This window comes from Electrona antarctica (assembly GCF_951216825.1).
Source record: "Electrona antarctica genome assembly, chromosome: 14".
Lineage (NCBI taxonomy): Eukaryota > Metazoa > Chordata > Actinopteri > Myctophiformes > Myctophidae > Electrona > Electrona antarctica.
The window spans coordinates 21,622,227-21,632,207 of record NC_136795.1 but is presented as its reverse complement, the minus strand read 5'-3'; the positions used below and the strand labels follow the sequence as shown (position 1 = coordinate 21,632,207).

At 41.2% G+C, this 9,981-nt stretch overlaps 1 protein-coding gene across 1 annotated transcript; it reads right to left on the bottom strand.

The window, feature by feature from the left end:
• Window positions 1-5,440: 5,440 nt before the first annotated feature.
• Window positions 5,441-5,656, bottom strand: LOC306937408 (ATP synthase subunit e, mitochondrial-like; the record flags this gene model as incomplete). The annotated part of the gene is made up of 1 exon (XM_079521146.1): window positions 5,441-5,656. The coding sequence occupies one exon, from the start codon at window positions 5,654-5,656 to the stop codon at window positions 5,441-5,443; it is 216 nt and encodes a 71-aa protein (XP_079377272.1).
• Between the last annotated feature and the right edge of the window lie 4,325 nt (window positions 5,657-9,981).

The window sequence follows — 9,981 nt, the reverse complement described above, 5'->3', positions numbered from 1 at the left end:
CCGGTACCAACAATATTTGTGATCCAAATATTGTAGGCCTACTTTTTGTTACTAGTTACTTTGTAGATTTTGATTATTATTACAAAACACTTTAACCACTTTGTGTGAATGACTGTCTTGGTGGCTGGAAGCAGTACAGAGGGACTTGTGAAGTTCAACCAAAAAGTGCTTTATTCACCGACAGAGATTTACAAAAGGCATTAAACAAATTCAATTTCATTCAATTCAATGTTCAATGAGGGGGGGGGGGGGGGGCTTCAGATCATTAAAGAAAACACTGTAGGATGCAGAATGTGCAATGCTTAAAATACAAGATGGCAGATTAAAATGGCTTGTGCATGAGGTTATTTTTTAACTTCCCTTTCCAGTGGGGGTCCACATATGGTTCCTTCTCAATCCTCAACCAATCCTCTCTCCTCACAGGAGTTCTCTGTGTGTCATCAGCCATGTCTACTGGCAAAACTGGTTCAGTCTTCAACATTTGCCCTTATTGACCATTTGTTTGCAGACCGTGGCCATCTTGCCATCAGAGTTTGGAAGCACTCGTTTTCAGTAAAGCAATGTCCTGCTGCCTCCTGCATTATGTGCAAATTCAAAACTGGTGGTAGGCAGGGCAGTTGAGTGATATCTAACGAGCACTTCCAAACTCCAGCACTTAGAAAATAATCATCTGCAACTTAAGGAATTTCTTGACAGGAAGTAGCTCATAACATGTCTACGGTGGATTTTTGAGTGGTGTAAACCACTCCTACAACTGGCTTTGTTTTGAGTGGTGTAAACCACTCCTACAACTGGCTTTGTTAGTCTGTCTGTGCTCAAAAAATGAGCACGGTTGCTATGGTCACCCAGTTCACACGGTGTGACTTCATTACGTCAGACATTACGTCAGACCACAGCTGATCAGTCTATATAAGACCTTACACCACTCAGTTCACACGGGTGTGATTTTTTATTAAAAAACACATTGCAGATAGAAAGAGGATAATTCAAGCTTTCCGTACAGCTGCATGTTGGTGAGTTTGACGTTATTTAATACAATTAGAACTTTTCTGTTTGGATGAATGGGCTGTCTATGGGAAGTTGCACCTAGTTAGCACCTTGCTGGCAAGATGGCAGCCGTGCGCATATCGTCAATAGCAGTAGTTTTCAACCCTTTTCATATTAAGGCCCATTATTTATCCGACATTTGAGCAGCCATGGACCACCATTTGATGAGATTTTGCCTCTCAGTACCAAAACTTTGAATATTTTGTTATCGTTGATCAAAAGGACAATAATTCTTCTACATTCTCTAATTATGTAGATGTCTTGTAAAGTAAGTAATGCAGATGTTTAACAATAATGTAACCCGAGAGTGTAAAAATGTTACGCTCTCAAGAGTTAAAGATCTATAAGGGTCAATTTGGTTACCAACTCCATCATTTAGCTGGGGACCACCTGGAACCCCCCCAAGGACCACTGGTGGTCCCCGGACCAATGGTTGAAAACCACTGCTCTATAGGGACTCAGAGCAGAAGTCGTACCACTACCCAGACAGCAGCAGAGAGCTTTAGGACTCAGAGCAGCAGTCGTACCCAGACAGCAGTAGAGAGCTTTAGGACTCAGAGCAGCAGTCGTACCCAGACAGCAGCAGAGAGCTTTAGGACTCAGAGCAGCAGTCGTACCCAGACAGCAGCAGAGAGCTTTAGGACTCAGAGCAGCAGTCGTACCCAGACAGCAGCAGAGAGCTTTATGACTCAGAGCAGCAGTCGTACCCAGACAGCAGCAGAGAGCTTTAGGACTCAGAGCAGCAGTCGTACCCAGACAGCAGCAGAGAGCTTTAGGACTCAGAGCAGAAGTCGTACCCAGACAGCAGCAGAGAGCTTTAGGACTCAGAGCAGCAGTCGTACCCAGACAGCAGCAGAGAGCTTTAGGACTCAAAGCAGCAGTCGTAACCCAGACAGCAGAGAGCTCTAGGACTCAGAGCAGCAGTCCTACCCAGACAGCAGCAGAGAGCTTTAGGACTCAGAGCAGCAGTCGTACCAGCAGTGGTGAGCGCACCTCATGGGGTGCTCTGCTTGCGCACAAGTAGGCCATACATGCATGGCCTACTTGTGTGCAAGGCACAAGTTGGCATCTTGACAGAGTGCATTTCTAGTTACTTTTTACACACTTTTACACAGTTACACACTTATGCCATTAAGCCATAGGCTACATACATTTCAGCCATTTGAAAACTTTAAATGGGACATTCTGCACAAAAAGTACATTTTGAATTTCTGAACTTCTACAGTATATTGCAGCACTGATACTTTTACTTAAAGGTGTAGTGAAACGGAAATGGTGGGCATTTTATTTTGAAGTTTCAGCTTGTCTATGCTGGAAACGCTGGCTCTGAAGTTTCTGAACCAATTAGCGCGTTGCATCCCTCCAGGTTATGGGTCCTATACGTCCAACTTCTCATGCACAGTGGTTTGTTTACAAAGTGACAGAGAGACGGCAGAAAAGCCAGGGGATGTTTTTCTAACTTGTACACAACCTATATACATATTTTAGCATGATGATTCGGTTGAAAACGAGTAATACACTGTCTGGATGTCATCTTCAATTGGATTAAAATTTAAAAACGGAGGATTTCTGTAATCAGTAGCACCTGTGTTCTTACGGACGCGCAGATGTGGGAATCAAACTGGTGAGCTTCATTTTTATTGGCTTTTATTAATGTGGACCTCGACACGTCATCACGCAGCACGTTTTCGTTTTCAGGAAGCAATTAAAAAAAGATTCGTATGGACCTTTGATATAAAGGGACGCCAACATTTTTTGGCATCCATTGTTAGGTATGCCCATATGATGACCACGGATATGGTCTAAAAGTGTGAAAAACGTATTTTTTATTTCACTACAACTTTAAGTAAAACATGCAAGTACTTTTTCCACCACTGGTAGTCACACCCCAGTGTGGTGGACAGCCCGCTGGGCCAGCACATTGATCAGTGCAGCACACTGCCTCAACATGGTTTAATGAGAGCAGCTCAATATCCACAATGTCCTCACTGGGTGTGGAGCAGTGCTTCTCAAAGCAGGGTCCGAGCGGGGAACCCCGGGGATCCTTGAGGGAGATCCCATGGGGTAAGTAAGAAGAAAAAAACTGCCAGCACTCAATAAGTGTCCATTTTTCCCCACATAGGTTTATGTGGATGCTTCTCATCAAATGGGTCTTCCTCAGCATTGGGGGTGGGGGGACTACCTTTTAAAATGAGAGTACCTTTTTTCACCACTGTATACTGTGTGTACAAAGGCTGAAGGTCATTTGAGATGCTTGAAAAAATGCTCTTTAAGGCTCTCTCTCTCTCTCTCTCTCTCTCTCTCTCTCTCTCTCTCTCTCTCTCTCTCTCTCTCTCGCAGAGAGAGAGAGAGAGAGAGCAGCAGCACTTTTCTGCAGGTAATGATCCATGTGGCTAACTGCGTGCGTGCGTGCGTACGTGCGTGCGTGGCATTGTTCCCACACATGAGGTGAAATCCGTTCTACCAGGCCTGACGGTCAATGCTGAGTTATAGCCATGCAACCGAAAACAGCAGATCTACAACACAGTGCGGTGCGTTCTGAGCTTTTAGATCGGCTATTTTAGGTGCTCAACATCACTGGCGCTACTAAGTACCGTATAAACACTGCAGGATGGAGGCAGCGCTGCCTGGTAAAGGATGATGATAATTGGCATAACCGTAAATATGGCGATCAGGGGAGCGACGGTAAAATGCCTCAAATATCGTGAGAGCAGTTTTGTGTTGCCCTCATCAAGTGGGAAGTAAGTAAGGGTACTTTTTCAGCAATGGATCTCAAAATGCAACTCACACAGATGTTTTGTAGCCTACAACTGAAATGCCAATAGGGCCTACTTAAAGTCAATAATTAAAGCAATTTAAAATTTTAGAATACTATTTTAGCGATTAGCCATTTTGTATTGTATTTTATTTGATGGTGTTTAGAGCCCGTTGTACCAGGATTATCTTTTTTGTAATCAATATATTTTCTTAAACTTACGTTGCGAGTGAGTATAAGGGCAACAACACGGGACTTTACCTCAAACAAACAAACAAACAAACAAACAAACAAACAAAAATTGTCTTTATTGGGTTACACGACATCAGTATATACTTTTCGCACTTTAAACAATGTGGTGCTATTAATGTATTGCTGTGAACTTGGTGAGATAATTATATGGAATCAGACTCAAAGTGTCATTATAAAGAGTATAAACCAGACACACTGTTCTATTCTATGTGACTAAAATGGCCACATAAATACATAATTTTAAGACTTTCTGTCTCATAATACCTGATGATCATGTTCACGGCACTCCGTCTTTAACTAATGTTGCAGATGACCCCCTGGAAGCCCCCTTATAAGGACCCCTGGCGGTCCACCGGACCACACTTTGAGAACCACTGATGTAATGGACCATAGTCAGCGTGGCCTGTCTATTCCTGTACTTTTTATTCTCGTCTTTATTTTTTTTCCTTGTTATTTTGTTTATTTTCTTTTGTTGCTGACGTTGCAAATTCTTGCGGACACATGCGCCGCCAACATTTCAGTGCACGTGCCTGCATGAGTGAAAAGTAGGTAGCCTACAACTGCTCGAACAGTAAATACCCATTAATACCAGGAAAGCGACTGTGTCATTTTAGATTTTTGCGTTGGCTGCCTTCAAATATAGCAGCTACTGTATGCAAGCTCACCGCGACGCAATTTAATTGTCAATTTTGAATTTATTTGAAAAATCTTTCACAGTGTGACAACTACTGATTTAGAGTAGCATTCGTAGAATCGGCCTCAGCTCTAACATCATTATTTCCTCCTGTCGGCCCATACCTTGACATGACCTCTGGACCTTTTCATCCAAAAGTGCATCACGTCTTCGGGGCGGAACACAGATCCTTCCCACCAAGTTGAATAAAAAAATCCACTTTTTTTACCTTGTCCTTTTACGATCCAAAAGTTATCCATTTCTTGGGGGCAGACCACTAATCATGCTCACTGCGTTTAATTTAAATTCCAGATGGACGGACGATCAGACAAATAGGGCTACAGACCCTGAAGCATGTGCATTAAGCCCACATCTTGAGCATTGAACTGCTGTACAAAGATGACATGCTGCTGGTCATGATCTATTTGACTATTTTGCTTGGCTCAGTACCAGATTGAAGTTTCCAGATAAGGGGCTAGGGAGATTTTCTTTTTTTGATGACATCATGACTAGGTCCCATACAAATAAGAATGAGCGACCTGAGTCGTAGCAATTTTATTTTAGCAATTACATTGACTAAAGTCACTTGGCTGAGGTTAGAATACCCGGAACTATTGATGCCATCCGTGTCTTCAAAGGATGTATAAATATGCTCAAAACATTTGGCTCTCAGTTCTATTTGTGGAAAGAACATGACATCAGATCCATAGATTCTACTTCAGGATGGTGTCAGAATTTGCTTCGGACAGCTCTTTGTAGATCCGCTCCTGCTCCTCCCTGGCCTTCTTCTCTGCCTCTTCAGTCTTCCTCTCCTTCTCTGCGATGGGCTTCAGGTACTCTAACCGCTGTTTTCCATACAACATGCCTAGGAAGAGGGCCGACCATCTGGCCGTCTTGATGAGCGGCGACACGGCAACCGGAGGAACCATAATGCTACTTAATGAAAGTGAACTCCCAGAGATCTCTCACCAACACCACTGTGGAATGGATCAATCACTACTCAATGGGTTTTGCTTACATTATATGAATTGGTAGAGCAGAACAAACATCACACAAAAGCTCTGTTGTCATATGTATGACCTCATACTGATGATGTCGTTGTTGTCCAAACAGCGGGATGATGGATCTGAAATTACGAATTCAGGGTTGTGCAGTCGACGCGCTATGATTGGCCAGTCGCTGTGATTGACAGCCTAAACCTAAGCCTAACCTTAACCTCAGTAAAACTATACCTAAACCTAACCATAACCCTAACCTTAACCTCTGTAAAACTATACCCTAACCCTAACCTTAACCTCAGTAAACTTAACTTGCCCTTGGGCGTGGTTATAAGCACAACCCGTGTAGGAATTAGTACGTAGCGTCTCACCCCCAAAAGGCATATTGTGACCAAATATGACATTGACAACATGTGACTTGACGGCTACTCCATTATTCCATATATGGAGACATTTGCAGACAGAGCTTGTATTGACCATCTCTATTCACTATGTACAATAATAAGGACTATGTTAGATGAAAGGAAACCCACATTTGCTTGTTTCATAGATTTCAAAAAAGCTTTCGATCTTATCAACAGGGACCTACTCTTTTGTAGATTGTCTGAATATGGAGTGAATGGAAAGTTCTACAAATCATTACAATCATTATACAGTGCACCGGTAGCCTGTGTTAAAATAAATGAACTTTGTACAGATTGGTTTCCAACACCACTGGGAGTAAAACAAGGAGATAATCTTTCGCCTACTTTATTTGCAACTTATATTAATGATCTAGCATGTACAATTAAGTCACTAAACTGTGGTGTGCAATGTGGAGATTTTGCAGTGAGTATCCTTTTGTACGCGGACGACATTTTCTTACTGGCCGAAAGTGAATCTGATATGCAAAGAATGCTCTCATATACAAATGAGTGGTGTAAAAAATGGAGGATGTCTATTAATGAAAAGAAAACAAATGTGATACATTTCAGAAGCTTTCTAACTCCCATTAGTAAATATCAGTTTTATTTTGGTGAAAAAAAGATTAACTATGTAAAGTCCTATAAATATCTGGGTTTCTATGTTGATGAGCATATGAGTTTGGTTCATGGTTCCACAGTCCTCTCTGAGTCTGCAGGCAGAGCCTTAGGAGGAGTAATTGGTAAAATCAAGGTACTTAGAGATGTTGGGTTCCGCACCTATACAACACTTTATCAGGCATGTGTTTGCCCAGTTCTAGATTATGGTGCTGGAGTCTGGGGTCATGGGAGATTCCCTAAGAGTGTAGCCGTACATAACCGAGCCCTCCGATACTTCCTGGGTGTACATAAATATGCACCAATGGCAGCAGTCTCAGGAGATATGGGATGGGAACCTTGTGAGGTCCGGTGGAAGGTCTGCACTGCTAGGTTGTGGAACAGATTAGTAAATATGAATGATAATAGACTAACAAAAAAAGTATTTAACTGGGACAAACAACAGAATGGACCATGGATAGAGGACATGCGTAATAGGTTCTGTGAATATGGAATTGAGGATACTTTTTGATAAGATCAAACGTACTTGGACAGAAGAGATCTGGAGCAAACCAAAATTACGTACATATAGAGAAATCAAACACGACTATTATACTGAAAACTATGTTTTATTTAATCTGCCAAAGAAAAAAAGATCACTTTGTGCCCAGATTAGAGGAGGTATACTGCCACTTTATATTGAAACGGGTCGTTATGTTGGGCTAGATGAAGAAGATCGAATCTGCCAAATGTGTGATCTCAATGAAATAGAGAATGAGTGTCACTTTGTGTTGTACTGTCCTTTTTATGGTGCGGTGAGAGAAGTGTTGTTTAATAATATAAACTATGTTAATATGATGGATATGAATGATGCACAACTTATTAACCGTTTATTATTATGAAAAATACTTTAAATTGGCAAATTATCTAGAGAAAGCATGGGACCTGAGGAAAAAGGCCATGTACAGCCAGTAAGAAATACGTATGCTAGTTACGGTGTTTTGTTTTATGTTTTTTTTTTTTTTGATTTGATTTATTGTATTTGTATTTATGCTGTATGCGATCAGTAGCATGCGATCAGCAGTATAAGTAAAGAACTATAAGTGTATAACTGTTTATTGTAACTTGTGTGAAAAGGTGTCATATAATCCCATGAGGGATGGGCCACAAGGTGGCATGACACTTAAATAAATAAAATCATTCATTGTAGAGAACCACTGATCTGACCAACTTTGCTATTATTTATTGTTTGGTCTTTATTTGCTCAGGGTTACGGACCTGTCCATTCATTCGGTTCCTAACTAGCATCGGTCATTTAGCTGGGGACCTCATCAAGGACCTGCAGGATTCCTCAGATCCCACTTTGAGAACCACTGATTTATTAGACTGTGGTCTTGGCTCAGTAGCAACAATCACAGAGGACCTCGCCCTTCATGTTGCGCTGGTCTCTGATCAGATGTGATGATACTATACATCCACAGTAGTATAGTAGTTAGTATGGGATCCCCAGCAAAAGTAGTTAATATAGCATCACAATCATTTTAAGAGTTTATACATTAATGTTGGCTATGGGTCCAGATCACACACCTGCACATAGTAAGGTCATTCTCAGATCTTTGAATCCTTCACAAGCTGGCTCAGAGGATAACGGCAGACAGAAATACAGGCAAAAAGGCTGCCATACTCCAAGGGTGTATATGTGCTGCAAAACGTCTCAGGAGGCAGTAATTTTCTTAGATGGAAAGGTCATCTTATCAAAATCTATAAGCTTAAAAGAGAAGAGTCTCCTGATAGGCCAGAACCAGATGGAGAGATCTATGTGATTTATGTGGACTTAAAATGGCAATGGGGTGTCTGAGCCTCTTTATCAAGTATAGGCACATCCATTTGTTGTATACTTTGGAAATAAATGTGGCTTTTACTTTCAATGCCGAGAGCACTTGTTATTGTGAAAGCTAGACTTTTAAGTTTGTCTTCAGTGCCATTGCTTTTCAGGGGCAATTATTATTATTATTACCATTATTATTATTATGTGTTTATTTGAAGAAACATGAAAAAGGTTTCACTCATGAGTCATGACCCATGAAAATGAGTCCCGATCCATCGTTTACAGTAGGAAACATTGCGGTTATTGTGTGTATGAATGTTTCTTGGGATCCGCTCGTAATTCCGATGGCGCATTAGTCCGGCAACATGGTTAGGGTTAGGGATAGCCGGGTTTGTAAAGGGGACAACATGGGACAACATGGTTAGGTTTCTGGTTTAAGGACTTCAGTGTTTTGTACCATACTATTGTATGAGTACCGAACAAAGAATGTTTGCTTTCGCCATCTTTGTTGAAGAAGAGTCTGGGCAATTAAGTTTTAGTCTTACTAGAAGTACTAAAAGTTTCTCAATCTTATATTTAGTTTTAGTCTGGCTTTATCTAGTTACATCTGAGGTCAATGATTAAAGTGTGATTACCTTTGAGGGGATTAAGTCCACCCATCAAGACCATTAGTGTCAACCTCAGACCAAGATGGTCTGATTTTGAATCTGAATGGCTTTGTGTTTCTGCTATTGTCCTGGCTCTGCTCTAATTAAGAGCAATTTAGAAGTTTAGCATTTAAGGGTTTGTTTACTATCCTGTTTCCTGTACTGGATTGGTATTGTTTAAGCCTTGGGGAAATGTGGTTAGTAATGGGGCGAGTCGGAACAACGTGCTGTCGGGAATAATGACGCTGACCCATGTATCTCTTGGTGAACTCCCTTCACAAAAGCAGTTGTGAACCGCTAAATCAATGTTTCGCCAGTTTGCGGCGCTGGTGATAAAACGACAACAAAGCACAAAAGGGGATTTTTAGCTCGTTTTTATACAATACATGTGGTGTGCTTTAATAGTCGGTTCGTAAACAAAAGAAGAACAATACACAGGAACAGTCATATATCTTGTCGTTTTTCGAAAGCCTTTTAAAATGAAGTCTCCCATGGTTTGTGCAATTACACACTCCAGCGGTCCACAACCTTTTTGCTATTTCATCAGGGCCCACTCACCCATCTGGCGGCTTAAGTCCGATGAGTGGTCAGATTGGTGGGCCCGCGTGCATTTCCAGAGCATGTTTACTTTAACCCATTAAAACCGGGAACATCTTTGACATTTTAGCTTTTTTATTTTGTATTTATTTATTTTAGCTTAAAAGCATTATTTTATACTTTGGCTATATCAAAAATTACAGATACAAGCTTGTAGCTTGTAGATCTTCTCTTTTTGAAAAAAAA